General features: G+C 44.9%; 1 protein-coding gene across 8 annotated transcripts in view; it reads right to left on the bottom strand.

Annotated features, from left to right (window-relative positions):
• LOC113987441 (neurexin-3-beta) overlaps positions 1–19,650 on the bottom strand; it is a 562,088-nt gene that overhangs the window by 353,668 nt on the left and 188,770 nt on the right. For 2 of the 8 annotated variants that reach the window (XM_027720175.2, XM_027720174.2), the window contains exon 1: positions 14,557–15,585. The exons of 3 other annotated variants lie outside the window; for them this stretch is intronic. In XM_027720175.2, the coding sequence (XP_027575976.1) occupies positions 14,557–14,800 (244 nt within the window). In that variant the 5' untranslated portion in view covers positions 14,801–15,585. Of the gene's footprint in view, positions 1–14,556; positions 15,587–19,650 lie in introns of those variants that run through there. 3 more of the 8 variants (XM_039384775.1, XM_039384777.1, XM_039384776.1) reach the window with 3 other exon arrangements.

The following is a 19,650-nucleotide window of genomic DNA, read 5'->3' as shown; positions in this document are numbered from 1 at the left end:
ATGACCTTTGAGCAGTAACTGTTGAAAGATGATACTTGGACTGATTCCCTCTGAATTCCTCGGAATAGCCAGCTCAACATTTTCAGCATTTTGGGGGTTTCTCCACATCATAAATGGAAAAAAATAAATCTTGAATAAAACAGCTCTTTATTCTCTGTACCCTACTCTACTCACATCATAGGTTACAACCACTGATGGAAGTCCTTTCTGTCCAGGCCGTAAGTTCCCTGGCATCCCTTTTCTGCTGCTGTCTGACAACTACTAGACAAAGACCACTAAAGATTTTCATCTGAAGTTGGCACAATGTAAAGCTGAGGCTGAAACTGAGATCCTCAGGTCAGAGCTACTTCTTTAGATACGCAGGTACAGACTGTGACAGCAAGGGAACTGGCGCAACCTCTAGCCAGCTGAAAGCAAGGTGCCAGCACAAAAGACTGCTTGGCCAAACGTCTTCTTGTTTGCAATGGTGAAAGTAAGGATCAGGCTGGTTATGTCTCCCAAGCCTAGGAAACACACGAGTATTTCAACTCCCCATTACCACCTGGGAATTTAGAGCATGCAGAGGTGAAGCTCTGATTTGTCTAGAGTGATAGCAGAAGGCAGGGTCAAAACCATGACCCATACCCACAAGTTGTTGTTTCCATGTTCCTTGCTTAGACTACTCTGCTTCTCTCCCTGTGGGATATTCTTATCTGAAAGTTGCTCTCTGGGAGGTTTACATTAGTTTAGATGAAAACACTGAACAGAAAGGACTTCTATGCACCATGGACTGTTACTGAAACACTGTGAGTACACAGCAGCTGCTGTTTGACACTGGACACAACAGGCTTAATGTCTATACAGTTTGGAGTCAGAAGAAAAAAACATTTCTGGCAGTATTTAACATGACTGAGGTTGCTATTACTAGACACAAATACAAACAAAACCAGTTTTTCTGTAAAGCAATGCATAGTCTCTCTCTCTCACTCACATACACACACCATATTTTGAGTCCTCCGAAGTCCATGATGTGGGTTGCTATTAAGAAGAAAAAGAGATATGGCTGCCATATGTACATATTTTCCCAATTATGTCTTATTTTTCTACCTGGAAATTCCTTCTCAGGAAGCTGGAGAGTTGCGTACATGTGTCTGGCATTTCTAGAAATCCAGTTTTCCAGTGTTTATGCACAGGTCAATGCTATAATGGATGTGCAGTGAGCCAAATATTTCAGGCAGATCTGATGCACAGGCACTGTACCAACAATCTACCCACAAACTGTAAATTTTTGAGAAAAAGAAGTATTTGAGACACACTAGCCTCAGAGTACACAAATGGATTAATCATGATGGTCAATGCTTTTCAGTAGTGTCAAAGTAACAATGCATGTGCCTCTTTTCTCTGTGTACGTATTTCAGCAAAAAAATCCTAGACAGAAAAACAGCTATGCCACCAAGCAAGAGCAATATGAGAAGTGCACTGGAATGGATGCCACCAGTGTCAGGTTGTACTGTCAGGTTTGACTTTGCACAGCCACATTCAGATAACCTAAATTCTGTTTACCTCCAAAGCCTGCTAGGTGCCTCCAATGAGAGACTGATAACCTGGAGTGAAATGACAGAAAGCAGTAAACCCAGGGACAGCATAACTACAGCTGTTTAAATGTGGTGACAGTTTCTGACTCAGCAAACTGCTTCCCCTCTCCATGTCCCATTTTCTCATCTGAGAATAAGAAATACAAAAACTGGTTTCTTGCCCTCTATCAGTGCTGTGATGCTCTAAGAAGCAACATAAAATGCTTTGAGATAGAAATTTAATAATAGCTAAGCAAAAAGTTAAAGAAACAGACTTACTAATAAAGAATGGCATATAAGATTATTAAAACCATAAATAAAAAATCAAGATAAAACTGCAATGAGTCTCCTTCTCAGTTCTTTACAGCACAAGGTGATCAACATTTGTGAGGTCAAGGAAAAAAAAACCCCAACCCTCCCCTGGGATATACAATTAAACATATCAAAGAGGTTATTTGCATCCATCTGTAGCATCTGGCACTAGCCACAGTCAAGAGACAGAATACCAGACCAGATGGACCAGTGTGTATGGAAATTCTTATAATCTTCTGTGATTAATTTCTTCCTTCAGCTCGGATATGTCTCTTCAAATTGTGTATCAACATTTAACTAAAATTGGTGCTGACATATCATTGATTGTACTGTGAGTTTATCTGCAACTCAGCATTCTGGGACAGTTTAGTCCCTTGTTTACCTCAACTCTAATGCAGGATTTCTTTATCAGTGAATTTCTACATTCACTCACACATTTTCCAAGCCTTGTCCTCAGAGACTACTGTGAGAGTCCATGACTCAACTGTAATTTGAACCAAAAATCTTTTTTAGTTCCTGAATCTTTGCTACTGTGAGACTGTAGCCTACAAGACTGTAGACTATAAGACTCCAAATGATTTTCTAATAGTACAGTTTTGTCCATGTATGACTGAACTATTTTTCTGTGATTCATGCAAAGACATGCAAAGTAATGGTGATGTAAAACAATAAAGATAACAGAAATCTTGTCTTTTGAAAGACTCACCCATTTCATTTTTAGTTTTTTAAGTGTTGTAAGTAACATTAATTATTGTTAATCCTTATTTTATTTATAAATAATTTATTTTATAAATAATTAGAAATCATTAGCCCTGCACCATAAAACGGTGACATTGCATTATCATAACATATAAGAGACTTCGTTGCCATATTTTAAACTTCTTGACTAACTAGGACTTCTGTAAACACAGTCAAGTTCAGCTATATGAAGGCCAGGGACTGAATCATCCTCTCTAGGTGCCCTTGAATCCAGGAACCCAGAAAGGTTATAGGAAAGAGTTGATGTACAATGGTCACTCAAGCAGTCAAATGGGAAAAAAAAGAAATAAAGAGCTCCTGCAGATATGACTGCTTTGTCTTTACATAGTATTTAGAGCGAAACAGTCTCCACACACAGCCCCTAGCCCTTTCCTGAATTTGAACTCAGCTTCCCTATGGACATGAATTAAGCATAATCCTAAGCCTCAGCAGAAATGTAAAAACCAGATACTGCTTCTGAAGTGAAGTAAGTTTCCCTGAGGAGAAATACTACACATATCCCTATATACACATGCAGGGGTGCCCCGACAAAAATGCCCACTATTCAGACACTTCATTTGAACAAACTGCTCCTCTTAGTCTCCTGTTGTGTAACAGCGGAGCAGAGACAGGGCAAGCATACAGCCCAAGGCACAACTGCAGACTGATGTACAGCCCAGCCTTTAGCTGGGCCTGTCCTAGTGACCTTCTCAGTAACACAAAACATTGCATAGCTCTCTCCATGCCCAGCAGCAACAGAATCCGCCCTTTCTCCCTCTGCAGAAAAAGTGCCTTGACTCTTTAGACCGATAGGTGATAAGCTAAATGTATTAAGGTCTTCCAAGAACACAGGCAATGGTATTGGAGGGGGGGGAGGGGAAGCTAAATGGGTGTTTAAATCATCACAGTAACTGAACTTATAAAAACATATGGAATACTTTGAAGTCTAGGTCCAACGTCAAAAAATGAGGCTAAAAGACCACTGTAAACTGAACATCAGCATCGTGGGGCTCTGGTGGAGAAGTTGCAGATCTACAGCCTTCTGCAGATCACCTTGAAACACCCCAGCTCAGATCAAGAGGAGCCAACAGGGCAGCCCTATTGCTGAGCTCTGATACTGCTCCTTCTTCTCCTGTTTATTGAGTTTTTATTTATTTGTTTTTTCCTCTAGCTTCAAATTGCCTGTGTCTTTTCTTGAGAATTACTTGGGCCTTTAATAGTTCTTCTGATAATCCTTCCCTCCTTTGCTTCTGATCAAAGAGAAAGAAAGAATGGGAATGAATTTATAAGTCAGCTTAATTTCCATTTTCCTCCTCTTCTCTCCCCCCCCTCTTCTTTCTATTGCCAACTGAAATCACCTTGATAATTTTGTTCACACTTTTTGGTTAAATGAATTGATTGAAGAGTTGCAGACAAGATCTAACTTGTGACAGAAGCAGAAGAGAGCAAAGGGGGATATCGAAAGTAGAGGCTGGGGGGGACAGGGTCAGCAATTTGGGTCACTGGTCTAAAAAATCCCCCCAGATTTCTGAAAACAGCAAAGAGAAACACATGTCCATAATGCTCCTTGAAGCAGTAAGTGAAACAGTCACCAGCACTGCATTTAACCACTCAGCCCAGGCATCCCTCACGTTTCTGACAATGTATTTTTGGGATGAGGATCACTATTTCTTTGCAGCTTGTTGTCTAAAAAGTCACCAGTCCTTCCAAGGACATTACAGGGATGAATTCCCAGGACTTTATCCAAAGAAAGTAGCAGGAGCCATAGTACTATGATATTCCCCAAATTGCAAGGAGCAAATATTCTAGCAGAAGTTTGAAAATACCTTTCCAGTATGTTGGGAAAGAACAGTAACAATATAGTTGTTTTCCTTTCATATGGGTTATGTCAGGATCTAACAAGATTTTAAAATCTCATCATATTTTTGCACTGCAGCATAGTGCAACTGAATCACCTGGCAATGTATGATTCACCATCCTTTATGTCAAGGTAAGCCTGTAGCAGAGCTAGGGAAAATGTTTGGGGGTTCTCATCCTCAATTCTATTCCATGGTGCTGCTGAGGAAAAACCTCTTCAGCACTGCCCATTGAAAAGTAAGAGTAGGGCTTCACTGACATCGGTGGCAAAATTTCTCACCAAGGAATGCAGAAAAGGCTCAGGTTTTGACCATTTTTAAAACAGCTATCAAGTATTTATTAGTTGAGCAGGGGAGGCTGCTCGTTTTGCCAGTGTTTATTTTCCTAATGACTAGGCCAGGAAAAGTAGCCCGAGTATAAGGCTTGTTTAGTAGAAACTAACCTGTCTGAAATAACAATTACCTGAAATGAAATAAGCTTTGATATACACTACTGGCATTCATCTGAGCAGAACTTGTCACCTTGATATTCAGTTACAAGACATACTCTTTTTATACTAAGCCAATGCACATTAATTCTGAAGGGCAGGCAACCACCTTATTCTGTTCCAGCCTACTGCAATCCTGGCATGTTCGTAGTGCCAAGTGTCAGAAAAATAAGCTCCCAGGTGAAGGGATGTTTGTAGGGCACAGACACTTTTTTCTCCACGTTCTCCATATAAAAAAAAATAGTTTGAAAAGAAGATAGTAAGAACTCTCTGCTCTATTTCTCTTCCTCAAGCCTCTACAAGGCACTGAATACATTTCTCAAGGAAAATTAATTTCTTTACCTTTTCCTTGCCTCTAATGAACTGCCTCCGGATGCATGAGGGGACAGGAAGGAGAGTAGGCTCCATGGTGAGATAATAAAAACTGAAAAGGCATTCAAAGCCATCAGTATCTTCCAAACATACAATGACAGAAATATGCTGGACTGCACACAGGGAAGCAAGATCAGGGAAACCTGGAATAGTTTTGTCATTCATTACTAAATTGCAAAGAAAAGATGATATTGGGAGAGTAGGGGTCCTCCCGCAATCCTACAGAGAGGTTATGGAAGCAGATGACTAGATGTAGGCCACATAAATTTAGGATTACTCTAGGTCCTTTCCAGGCCATCAGCATTCCTAAACACTGCACTCAGTGAACATCAGTGAATGGCAAACTCTTCTGTGAAAGCCCAGGACATCATAATTATCAGTAGCATAATCAGAATGTAAGAAAAGCTACCATTAGACAAGTAAATAAAGAACAAACAAAGGGAAGAGAAAAATGTTAGGTTTCTACCTACTATTTCCACTTTCATCTCACCGGATACTAGAAGACCAATAGTGCTCGTAGGTCAGAAAATGTGTCTATAGAACTACAAGTTCCAATAGTCTTTGGAGTGAAACTCTCTCAGATGATCACAATAACTCAGGAATCCCTATGTTTATTAAATTAAACACTTCATCTTTTGTAACTTTCTTAAGTGTTAAATCAGACAGTGAGAATCTTTCCAGAATAGACAGCCAAGTGGAGACGTTGGTCAAACCTGTTTTCTATGTACAGTCCAGTTAGCATAATAACCTAATCAAAAGGAACCAGGTCTTTTTTTTATTTTTTTTTAGTTCACTTTTTTTAAAAACATTTGCATTTCTTCAATGATTTCAGGTCTACTGTAGCTACTGTGTGTTCTCTCCTTTAACCACCCTGTAATTGCTTTCCCAACATTATTTGGGGAATTTCTATACTCTGTTGCTTCACATAATCACAGAATATACCAAGTTGGAAGGGACCCACAAGGATTATTCAGTCCAACTCTTAGCCCTGTAGAGGACCAAGAGTGTCATCCAAATGCATCTTGAACTCCGTCAGGCTTGCTGCTGTGACCACTTCCCTGGGGACCCTGTTTCAGTCCCCAGCCACCCTCTGGGTGAAGAACTTCTTTCTAATATCCAACCTAACCCCCTCTGACACAACTTCAGGCCATTCCCTTGGGTCCTGTCACTGGTCACCACAGGGAAGAGATCAGTGCCTGCCCCTCCTCTTCCCCTCACGAGGAAGTTGTAGCTGCAATGAGGTCTTCCCTCAGTCTCTTCTTCTCCTGGCTGAACAGACCAAGTGACCTCAGCTGCTCCTCATACGGCTTCCCCTAAAGACCCTTCACCATCTTCATTGCCCTCCTTTGGATGCTCTCTAAGAGCTTAATATCTTTCCTATATTGGGGTGCCCAAAACTGCACACAATACTCAAGGTGAGGCTGCCCCAGTGCAGAACAGAGCAGGACAATCCCCTCCCTCGACTGGCTGGCGATGCTTTGCCTGATGCCCCCCAGGACACGGTTGGCCCTTCTGGCTGCCAGGGCACTGCTGACTCATATTCAACTTGCCCTCAACAAGGCCCCCCAGGTCCCTTTCGGTGGCACTGCTTTCCAGCATCTCATTCCTCGATCCTCAGTCCATACATCCAGGGCTGCCACATCCCAGGTGCAGAATCCAGCACTTCCTCTTGTTGAACTTCATATGGTTGGTGTTTGTCCAGTCCTCTAATTTGTCAAGTTCTCTCTTCAGGGCCTTCCTGCCCTCAAGGGATTCGACAGCTCCCTTCAGTTTTGTATCATCTGCAAACTTGCTTAGTATCCCTTCCAGTCCTGTGTCCAATCATTTATGAAGAAGTTGAAGAACACAGGGCCCAAGATGGAGCCCTGCTGAACCCCACCAGTGACAGGTCACCAGTCTGATGTTACCCCATTCACTATTAGTCTCTGTGCTCATGAAAATCCCCACTGGGCAGTGCAGCAGTTGAGTAAGGAATCAAAGGGTTTACCAAGCATGTCCAGACAATCAGTTGATGTCATGCAGCATGATGTTAAAGATCAAACTTTGGAAAAAAAACAAACTTCAACTCCCCTCACCTTCCAATAATTTGATCTGTTTAATGTAGATTAGTAATCTTCCAATAATTTGATCTGCTTAATATGCTGAATTTATCCTAAATTCCAAACCATGTTCCAAGGATAGCATGGAAACAGATTCACTCTGCAGTTATTAAATGGAGCCTGGCCTTTTGATTAAACTGAGGGTACTCTTCCTGAGCCTTCTAGCAAACGAAGTCTTCCCTCATTCTCTACCATGTGGTAGTCACAGAATAAGCAAAGGGTCTTTTTTTAGCAATATTTTTACATCTTTCTGATTCATTCACCCTGTCCCTCGATATTCTGCAGACACAAGGCCCTCTATAGACTGTAAAATACATCCTACTCTCCTGTTCTCCGTCATCAAGAATGCAAAACGATGAAAGGTGTAAAACTAAGAGATGATAAAGTAAACCTTAGCACTGGATTAATTTAGCAATGTCCTTTATCAGCCCACTATTCATGTTTCTAACCACCATAGCTCACATCAACTTCATTTTCATCTTAATACACCATACAGAAAACCAACCTAAATATACATCTCTAGACATAAAGCGTACAATCTGTAAACTGCAGGAATAGGCAGATCATTTCCATTAGTTTCTTATGTAGCAAAAACCACAATTTACACCCAAAGCATATAATTATATTCAAATTCTAAAAGAGAGTGTCAGAAGTACTTTAAATTCATAGTTTGGGGGGAAGTCACTCAGGAGTATAAGTAGTTATGTTTTAATGTGCAAAATACACACACACACACACACACTACAAGAAAAGTAATATACAAGAGTGGTAGAGAGCCGTGGTGAATCACAGGTCCCTGGCTCCAGTGGCTGCCTGGAACTCAACACAGCCAGCTCTCTGCTAAAATGCTCTCCTGCTCCTTCAGAAACACCAGTGCTGGGATTAGGCTCTAGAGCCTGTCCAGGCTTTAAAGCCATAAGGGAAAAAGCTACTGGGATCTATGTTCAGAACTTGAAGGCATCTTGCTTGTCCTGCAAAAGGTAGAAGCAGGCTGCTCTTTTAAGGTTCTCTGACATCGAAAGCCCCAAAGGACTACTGGGGTTTCATTAATTTCTGTGGCTTCCTGCCACAGCACACAGGTGTACCAGGGATCCACACCTCACCTAGGTGAAAAAAATGGTTTTTCTCTTCATTTCCCAGATGAAGAAAACAAGTCAGAAAGTAATGTCTTGTCAAGGTCATACAACAAATCAGAACCACTGGTCATCTTATGTACAGAAATTACACAGAAGACATGAAACCCACCATTTTTTTGCTAGTGTGAGTGACCTTTCATAGTTATCAAAGCCCACTAGGACAACATATGCAAAAAACCAACCAACAAAAAAACCACCACCACTCCACCCCCCTCACCCCCCAAAAAAAACCCACCAAAAATACCCCCACCAAGTCAGTGAACCAGCACAGGACTGTCATCCTGGGCACCTACACAGAGAGCCAGTCTTCTTAAGGTACAGCACATGGAAAAAGAAAAAATAGAAGGATGCTCATCTTTTGTACTTCGCAGACAAAACTTATGTTCCTTGCAGTTAGAAGCTCCAGCTCTGTATTTGGTTACCTTCTGTATGACAAACTGTGGAACTTCCCCACCACCAGCTGGAGACTATTCTGTTCTTGTCACTATTCCCATGTTAGATGACCTAGGTACATTTTATTCCTTCTAGTGAGACCTGTGTAAGAAATTTGGAGGTTCCAAAAGCACAGTGTATAATAACCCAGTGAATATCATAACATCGGTCAAGCATTTCTTTTCATGCCATGGTAACAGAAGAGAAAGAAAAAGAAAACAAGGAAAACTAGTCAGCATTGTTAAAAAAATTCTTACGTTTTTAAATGTAGAAATATTATAAAAGGTACCATTCTCATTCTGCAGTATTCGGACTACACAGCTGGTGTCACATAACCCAATATTCTTTACAACTTCAATGCCTATACAAAGCATACAGCAGGATCCTTCGTTTGTCTTTGAAATGCAGTCACCTTTGCAGCAGAATGTGGCAATTGCTTGAAAAGTCGGGGCTGTATTACCCAAAAGCAGAAATGATAAAGAAAAGAAATGTCTCTCCACTCTAAATTGCAAAGGAAATATAAGGTAAAAGAAAGTCCTGATCTAATTCTGACTCGGGATTATCATTCCTACTTTTGCAAAATGTGCTATGAGATACTGAGCAAGTGCAAAGTAGCTTTCAAAAAAGGGCTTTTTTAAACATATCTTAAGAGACAGTACCTTCAGCAGTACAGGTCTGAGCAGTGTTTCAAAGAGCACAGAGACATATATTAAATCAAACTGATGGGGTTCAACAATGACATTAAGTTTCTCGTGTTCCAGATCTAATATCACTGGGATCTCCTCGGAACAAGTACCAGGTGAACAGACTTAAACGTCAATTTTGCAGATCAATGCAAACTATTCCAAGTTGGGAACAGTTACTACTGTGCACTGAATGAGAAGTCAAAGCACCTAATCAGAAACTGTTTCATATAAAAGTATGCAAAGGATAAATCAAACAGTAATCTCGTTTTGAGGAAACAGCCTTTGTACACACCAGATTTTTCCTGTGTTCAACAATTGAAAACAGTGCTTTCTCAGAAGACGTACAAAGCACAGAGAGGGCAAAGCCCAGCTCTGATCACTTAAGACTACAAGGGACTTGTGAGTTTGGATGCTTAAATTTCTGGACAGTCAGCTTGAGACAAGTTAAGCAGATTTTGCCTTACTTTAAAAATAATTAATCATTGTTAATGTCTCTGAGGAAGGGAACGTAAACATTCAGGCATACAGAAGCAGTAGCCTTTGTCAAAAAATTAGGCCTCACTGTTGATAGGAGAATAGAGGCAAGCCACAGAAAGTAGGCAGACTTCTAGCTTTTCACCTTTGCAGAATTTAATTGTAACCTTAATTTCAGCTCTGAGTGAAGTTCATTTTACTGGATCACTGACTGCTCTGTATAGAGCAATTTTTCCCCCTTTTGTTAAAGCTACCAACCTTTGCTCAAAGTAATCTCCTGATGATGGGGGAACCGGGAAGGTCCTGCTTTGTACTGGGGAATGGGCAGTGCCAAGGACAAGGAATTAGTTTTCTATTTTAAAGAAAAGGTAGGATTGCAAGAACATAGAATCTTGAGATGAGGAACAGGTCACACTGGAGGACATATGTATTATACAGAGGGTACACTGTTAAAGCTGTGTTTGGCAAGCTTTGACACTGGTTTGCAGAATACCTGCCTATTTTATGGAAACATTCTCTTGATCTGTCCAAGCATTCACTCTTATTTGCTGATTTTAAAAAAGATATAAGAGAAGGAAATGCTTCATATAAAGAACAGAACTTCTAAGAATCAACTGAGGCCTGAGAGTTACACCTACAGGATCTGGTGATTGCTCACTGCCAATTCTCATGACAGATCTTTGCTTTTTGCTATGACTTGTGCAACAGCGCCAGCAAACCTAGGCCCCCCCAAAGTGAAACCCAAGAGAAACTACCCTGTGCCCACCATCGCTCCCATGGTTGCCTCTGCAGAGCAGTACTCTGGAGGCAGGGGCAATCTGCACCAGGCATCACATGTCACCTCTGTGCATCCCTGCTCCCCATCCATTAAGGAGGGCCAGAGAAAAAACAGCTGGAGGAGAAAAAGAGAAACCAAATTAATTAATTCATCAATAAGACAAAACATGCACAAATCTCTTCATTTTATCTGTCAACCAGAGCCATGCATTATTCATCAGCTGAGGCAATTGAGGATGTGGAAAGAGGGGCTGTGAAGTCACTGCTGCAGGCTCTGGTAAAGCAGCTGACCCAGCAGGGTGCTAAATAGCTAAGGGGAGGCAGGAGGATTCATCACATGTGGACTTTCAATAAACACAGCCCAACTTTGTTCCTTCCTCTCTCCCACAAGCCCCTAGCAAAACAAAGAGGAACCATAACTTTCTCTTCCTATTATTTGGGGGTAAAGATTCTGCCAGTCTAGGAAGGTTCTCACATTGTAAAAAGATTTGTTCTGACTTGCTGAAGTCCCCTGCCTGGCCAGGCTCACTCCCCTGCTGACAGGGAGGTAAACCTGTTAGAAAGACTTTCTCCTTGAGAACATGCACCGTGCCAAGTTTTACATTTGCAGGTTGCAGCTCAAGTACCTGAAAGCACCAGCTCGGTGATTTCAGAATTAACTCTCGTAACACCAGCACTGTAATGACTGTCAGATCTGGGCTCAGTCCTGTTCAAGGTAAGCCACAAGAAGGTTTTCCACTGATTTTAAAGGAACACTAAACACGCTCCAAACAAGTGCTCATGCCTTGTGAGACATTTACTTTTCCTCCGTGCTAGATACTAATTTGCTTCTTCAAAAAGATTGAAATCCACTGGGATGTAGAAGAAAAAAGGAAAATATGTTTAAATACAAGACTGAGTCTCAGTGGTCAGAATTGCGGGGCTGGAAGACAACACAGCAGGGTGGCCACAATCCTGATCTGATTCCTTACAAAACCAGAATTATAATGCAGCCACCAAGTAGGGCAGGAGTCAGAATGAATTTTTTATTTTCCTCTAGCAAAAAAAAAATAATCAAAATCCCAGGAAACACGGGGAGTGCACAGCTCAACACTGTTACAAATCCAAATTCCAAGGAACTCTGTTGTGCAACAGTGAAAGAAAACACAACAATAAATCACGCATGTGTTTACAAGACCAGCTGTCTTTGTGGTCTCTTCTTCCTTTCTCTCTCAATCTCTTCTCTCTGTCCATCCCCTCCACCCCCTTACTCATGGCCAAAGGGAGTTTTCATGCCAGCTTTGCTACATGGTACAATTAGGAAAGGAAAAAAACCAAACAACTCAGGCTGGCTTATGTACCAGCCTAAACTTCCCAAGCTCTCTATTTCCCTTGATTCCTTTCTGCAATGAGGACACCAAAAAATGTGAGTTTCTCACTGAAGCTGATAACAGCTTTGCTCATGGCTCTTAAATGAGGCTTTGCTGGACTTTGAGGGCAGATGCAAAAGTCATCAACGAGAAAAGAACTATCCTTTCTTGACCAAGAAACAGACTGTGGACTCTCCCACAGCATACTGCCTGTCAAAGCCAACCACTATCACATTTTGTGACATCCTTCTCTCCTTTCCTCACAAGTGACCTGCGAACCAGATTTTGCTATTCCCTTCCATCACAGGAGCACTCAGCTACAGAAGCTGGGCTGTTGGAAACCCTGTGGGGCAGGGACTGGTTGATTCCCCATATTTCTTAGCACAACAGGGACTCTCTCACACGGTCCTCAAGTATTGCTGCAAATAACAGGACTCCTGCTGCTAGTGATTAATAACCCATAACTGAGTTTCAAATGGGTGGTGCTTAACAGATGGTCTTGATGTTTTGCATGGCATTGGTTCCCTTCCCATGTGGGGCCTTAATGTTTCTCTTGCATTTTAGGGTGGATGTGAACTTCAGAGAAGAAGTGGGAGATTGATAGGTTGAAAGGATAGCGCCACTTATGTTTGCAGAACTGGCTGCGCACTCCAGCTCAACCCATTTCACCCAGTGCCATTTCAGTCCTGAGTCCTTGCCTTTGCAGCACAGTGCTATTCTGCAGTGCCCTGGGCCCCCCCTTCCTGCTCTGCCAGAGCATAGACACCTACATTCCATAGCTTCCTATCACCCTCTTCCAGTGCCCTCCAGGAACTCTACCAAAGTACCTCCAGCTAGCGCAGCCCTGCTTCGCTGGTGCTCAGTTGTGACCTGCAGCATCCGTCTCCTGGCTTTGTTCCTGAGCCCTTTCCCTCTCCAATGCGCCTCAGCTTAGACCTGCAATACTGAGCTCCTTCTACAACTCTGCCAATGTACCTATAGACTTAATTGAAGGTCCATTCATCGCTGTGCCATTTGAACTCTTCAGACTGCTCTGCTGGTCATCCGAGCACTTATCCGTGACACTCCAGGTTTCAATATCCCTGTAGCCCTGCCGCAGCCCTGCCAGCACATCCTCATAGTGCCTGCTGCAGCCATGTCATGCGGCATTTCAACCAACTGTCCCAGGGCTCTCCCCTCCCTTCCCCTCTCCTTCCAAGTGTTCCTGTGCCTCATTTCTGACACTGGTTCTTCTTCTGGTCCTGCACAGATATGATTTTGTATCTGAATGCTCCTATGATGGAAGGCCAGAACTGACCTGACCTGCAGTCCTGCAGGAAAAGGGACTGGCCTTGGCCTGCCTGGCTCTCCCAGCTGATGTGGCTGAGAGCAGAAGCTAAGGGACACAGGACAGAGAGAAGGTGGAGATGAGGGCAAGCCCCCATGTCAGTCAGGCCTGGACCAACTCCTCTCAGGTTGGGCAGACTCAGGAGAGCTGGGCAAGAAGCTGTGCTGGCCCAGCTGTTGAGCATTGCTCAGCATTTCAGGGGTAGGATGCTGCCCGGTCCCCCTCTCACTCCCCCTTGGCATCTCTCAGACACTGTCTTCCTCTTCTCCTTTGCTGTCAGAGTGAAAACCCACTCCCTATTATTTCCTGCCCCAGGGTTTCCCAGGAAGACACTACCAGGCGCAAAGCAGGAAGCCAGGAGCAGGGGTAAGGAGACCTCGCCTTTTTCTTTGCACGCACCAAGCTACCCGTCAACCTCACCCAGACAGGCTGCGAGCAAGCAGGCAGGGCAGGGGAGCGGCGGCGGCGGCAACCCTGGAGCCCCCGGCCGGCAGTCCCACAGCGGGGTGCCCGGGAAAACGAGGGTGGCTGGCAGGGAAGACGCGGTGCTTCAAGGACCATGGCAGCCGCTACGAGCCAGGGAGTTAGTGATTCCTCGTCGGAGGACCCCAGCGGGACAGGAACAGATGCCCCTCCGCCAACGCGAGGAGTTCGGCGCCGCTGCCTGGCACAGAGCGATCCGAACCCGCCCCAGCCCCGCCGGCCCGCACCCTCCGTCCTGCTGGACCACACCGGCCGGGAAGTTGGCTCTGGATGAGGCGCGTCCTCAGCTCTAGGCTCTGCTCGGGGAGGGGCAGGGGAGGAGTGGAGGGTTAATAGGGAGGGGAGCTAACGGCAGAAATATGAGGGGCTGGGAGGACCCCCCTCCCCGGGAGTCACAGCCATCGTCCCTGTTTCCCCTCTGCTGCTCTAGTTGCTCTGCAAAAAGGTTAAAAAGAAACAAGCGTGGGAACCCACCGTGTCCTCCTCGGAGGGAGACAGGGGAGCGGTAGATAGAGATAGGCACAGAGTGGTGCTTGCTGCCGTGGAAGTGATGCTCATACTGAGCCTGAGAAACAGACGAGGAAGAGGAGGCAGAAGAAGCCACGTTAGAGGAACTCCACACAGAGCTGACGATACATCCCCAAAAGAGGGAGCACATCCACAGGGTCCAGGCGGGGCGGCGTCCCGGGCAAATGCTGGGGTCTATTCTCAGGTGCATGGTCAAGGCACAAAACACCTACAGACGGGCAGTCTGAATTCCAGCCAAGGAGAGAGAATAACGTTCATGATGCCAGGGGACCCATGCTAGCAGAAAAGAGAGTTGCTTCCGAAGCTCTAGGGGTGTGCGTGTGTGCTCAAGAGGCAAAGAGACAGTATGTGTGCGAGAGAGTGCTAGCAGGGAAGGGGAGGGATGGGGGAAGGTTAGTAACCACACAGAGACGAATAAGACGCGCCGTTTCCCAGGGCCGGATCTACTGTGGCAGGAACCCCTCGGCTGTACCGAGCCTCCAGGAGTGCGCAGGAAAGCCGCACATGTCCGCGCGAGGGTCCTGTTCGGGTTCCTCCAGGATTACGGGGTCCTTGAGGACTTTTCCCTGCCTGCGATCCCTGTCTCTCACTTTGCTGAGAGGGACTATTAAAAACGAAAAAGAAGAAATAAGCCAGAGACCTCAGGTAATATTTTGATTTTTTTTTTATCCCAATTCCAGGGGATTTCAGTCGCTTCTCCACTAGCAAGTGTTGCAATGCAGAATTGCTAGGACACGCACACGCGCGCGCACACACACACACAGAGCAATCTGGATTGTTATCCTCCTTCCCACGAGTCCAGGCGACCGAGGGATCAAGCCGATTAACCCTGCGCAGCCGGCGAGGGCAACGCCAGGTCTCCCCGGGCGGTGGGTCGGTCGGTCGGTCGGTCGCGGAGCAGCGGCCGTGTCCGGGCGATGGGTCGAGCGGGCGGGCGCGGAGCGAGCAGAGCCGGGGGCGGGCGCGGGCGGCCGGCGCGGCAAGTGCGGGCAACTCGGCGGCGCAGGTGAAGCGCAGCCGGGGCGGCCGGGGAAGCGTCTCCGCCAATGGGCGAACGGCATGCAAATGTCCCGGCCCCGGCCAGCCAATGAGAGCGGCGGCAGCGCTCCGCAGAGGGACTGGCTGACTCCGGGGGGAGGCGGGGCCGGGGGGCGGCACCGCCCCCGCCATTCACGCGCTCGTGTGGTCCCCGCGCGCGGGGTCCCGGCCCGGCGGGCCCCGGACGGGCTGAGGGGCCGCCGCGGGCAACACCCCGGGCTCCCGAAACTGCCCGCAACGGAGTCCCCAGCGCTGACCCAGCGGAGGGGAACGCCTCGCACCGTGCCGGGGAACCAGAGCCCGGCATACACCCCCACGGTCGCGGGGGCTGCCTGCCCCGAGCAGCCCCTGGGGAAACGCGCCCGCTTGGTCCGTGCGGGGACGGGACGCGCCCGCTTGCCACGGGCACCTCCTCTCACGCCGCCGTCCCGCTGTGCCTCGGGCGCCGGCCGGGCGCGGAGAGCAGCGGGCACGCGGTACTCGGACACGGCACAGCCAGGGGATTCTCTGGAGAAACGCCGTCCCCCTGGCCCGTCCCACTGCTCGTCCTGCGGCGGCAGCTGCTCAGGAGCAAAGGGAGAACCAGGAATGACCGCGCTCTTTAAAATTTCGTATGGCTCTTAGAGATATTTTTTTTTTTAATGCTCCTGCAACAATAGGCTGAGTCCAAACAGGTGTACCTGCACTTAATCCTCGGCGAGTGAGGGATGGAGCCAGAGTTTGCAGCCCATAAATTAATAAATAAATACATTATCTAGTAATTTGTTGTCAGTTTGCATGGCAAAAATCCCCAGCCACACTGAGTATGTCAGGCACCAGCAGTGAAGTGACTTACACAGGATCACTCAGGGAGTCTATAAGGAGCTTTGGAAAAGAAGCCAACCAGCCCCAGGACTCACTTTGCACTGCACTGCCTCCCTCTCCTTCATTTATTCATACTAACTAGAATAAACTGTTTATGACTGTAAGTTTTCTTGTTTTCCCCTCTAGATCCATGTTTGTAGGTGTGCACACATCCGCCTCAGAAACCTGCCGTTGGACTCAAGTATCTCCCTAACCCAGAGGTGCAATGTTTTCGGTCATTGATCTCAATTTGGTACAACACGACAGTAACTTGTAATGATCAGCCTGAGTTGCACAACTACTACTTCTAGCTGAGCCTGATATGCTTGTAATTTATTTTCTAGTAACTTATTTTACAGTATAAGTGATCTAAATCAGGGGCTAGAGCAGTCAGAAATGTTTTGGTGTTTTGCTGGGTTTAATCAATGTAGAAAGCAAGAATACTACTTTCACATTTATCCAATACTTGCCACCTAAGAATCTCAGAGTGCTTTAAAATCTTTTATTAATGAAGCCATTCAACAGCTTTAGGTATTACTTTGCCATTCTGCAGATAAGGAGACAGAGGCTCAGTCGTGTTGAGCCAGTGAGTGACTGATAGACATGGGAACTGAACAGAACAGACACCAGGATTCTCCATCCTAAACAGGACATGCCGTTAGTATAAATGTTTGACTGATTTGGTGGCCATTTTCTAGCCTTAAAGTGTGAATATCAGCTTTCCTCACAATGGAGCACAGAGCTGGAGACAGGACTGAGTAACCTGTGGTGCAGGTGCCTGCTGGATGGCAAATTTGCACTGCCATACACAGGGCACAGAGCAATTTAGCTGTGCAAGACAGATATTCCTGGCCCTGAGTTTTTTTTTAGGAAACTGAAGTTGTTGCCATATATGTGGTGGGATACCCAGAAAGATCCTGTCTTTGTGGGGAAGAAGCCCCCTGCTCCCACCTGGGAGAAGAGGAGGAATACAACCTTGCATAACGCTCTTCTGCAGACCCGTGAGTCGGTACCCTTGAGTCCCTCTCCACAGAAGTCCTGATTTTCTCTTAGTCCACAGTCAGAGTACTTTGAAATATTTATTGTGCAATTGAACTGTAGGGAGTCTGATTTAGGGGAAAGGGGGAAGGACGTGTATTAAATACACATTACTGAGTAGCTTATTTGTAAAATACAGGAAATCTGAATAAGTTTCAGACTCAGCTAGTTATTAGCAATGCAGCAAAGCAACAAAGATCTGCCTCTCATCATTTTATTACTTTCTGTTTTCTCTGGCTACAGCATTATGAAAAGGACAGAATGCATCACACATTACAGAATCAGTCAAAGGGACCACAGAGCCTACAGGTCTAAACATTGAGGACTCAATGCTGCTTCTCCAGAAGGTAGAGGGGGAAAATTCATTAATTTGTATGGAAAATAAATGTGATTTAGGAAGTGTAATTCTAGAGGAAACAGCAGGGGAACTACATGGATATACTCCTTGCCCCTTTCCTACAACTATTTGCCCTGGTGCTGAAAGAGAAGAAAATAGAAGTAGTTCTTTGTTGACTAAACTGTGGTAGCATCCTTCAGCTCTTAATTCCCCTTTAACAGTCCAATAGTCTCTTCTCCAAACTCAAGCCCCTGTACATGCTGGCCACTTACTTCTTCAGCTGCTGTGGGAGACAAAGCCCTCAATGGACAACAAATCACTAAGCTCCAAAAAAAATTGCTGATCCTTTCCCGTACTCAATCTGCCACCAGTCCTTCCCCACATACAGAGGTATCAGCTTAGGTGCAGGGGATGTACAAAGGAGAAAAGCATCACTTCAAAATGCCCTGGCCAAAGATAGAAAATGCCTAGGTAGTCCATAAACAGGAGAAACAGAGAGCTTCCCTCTGATGGGGAGTTGTCCTATGTTCTGCCAACCAACCTTCCTTTGCTGCAAACCATTGGGCATTAGGCAAAAACGAGAAAAGCCAAGAAAGCCAAACTGTGGGACTACAACATAAAAAGAAATAATAAAAAACAGGAAAACCTGTGAAGCTAGCTATAAATACATCGTAGGATTCTAGTGACACCGTAAAGTACTGGAACTTCACTCTGCTTTGCTTTATTAGGTGTTGGTGGATGTATTTACTGCCCTGTAGTTCACAGGTGACTCATTTATTTAGCAGCACCACTGCAGGAAGAGGGTAGATTTCAAATGCAATTTTCCTAGTTGGATGGCAAGAGAAAGTTTATAGTCATAAGTGATGTTTCAACAACATTACTGCCACCAGATTTACTTCAAAAGCGGCTGGTTTTGTTGTATTCATATTAGTTTAGTTAATCTGGGTAAAGATACAGTCCTTCTAAATGCTCTTATGTCTCCAGAACTGAGATGGATGCCTTAAAGGGTAATGGTTCCCATCATATGCTGCTCCCTACAGATATGAGAAAAGTAATCCTATTTCTTACATTTCTTTTACTAGAAGAGCAAAGGGCCACCATATTCTGCAAAAACGAGAAATAATAAGGCAATTGTTTCTGAGTTTTAGAATCCCAGAAAGAGAGCCAGTCAGCTTCAAGCCCAGGAAAAGTTTGTACTTCACCTTATTGGAGGGAGAAAGTACAACTCTGTTTCCTATTAAATCTTAGCTGCTAATTACTTTGCTGCACTCAGAAGTGAAAAATCAGTGCTGCTTTAAAATCATAGATCTCTCAAATTGGATCCAAAGGGGAAACTCCATTAGGTTTTAGCAATACAGGGTGCCTGACAGAGAGAGGACAGCTCTGCCTTCACCCAGTAGATGCTAACAAGGTACAGTGTTAGCTAGTCTTAGCCACAGTAAGGTTAAGGAAATAAGGTCAGCTAGAACAGCCTGTCACCCAAAAGCTTTACCCAGACTGAACTGTTTCTCTCAAGGCTCAAAACAATTCAATTTTTTTTTTAATGTACTTTTCCAAGAACAAGAAGGAGGGTGAGAACAGGTTTTGCTTATGATCTTAAAATACACTTTTAAATAAAATAAAATAAAATAAAATAAACCACAGAGGATTGCATGCTATAGAGAGCTTAGCACTGTCTTTAGGAAGGTTCCTCAAATACTGCTGGGGACAGCAGTGACCAAAAATCTGGTAAGTTCCTCAGCACTGCCAGCAGAATTAACTGCTCCAAGACTAGTCCCTGGTGC

Source organism: Pipra filicauda, unplaced genomic scaffold (genome assembly GCF_003945595.2).
Source record: "Pipra filicauda isolate LSUMZ 115617 unplaced genomic scaffold, ASM394559v2 scaffold372_size707771_pilon, whole genome shotgun sequence".
NCBI lineage: Eukaryota > Metazoa > Chordata > Aves > Passeriformes > Pipridae > Pipra > Pipra filicauda.
Note: the sequence above shows the minus strand (reverse complement) of the source record. Positions and strands in the feature narration are given on the sequence as shown.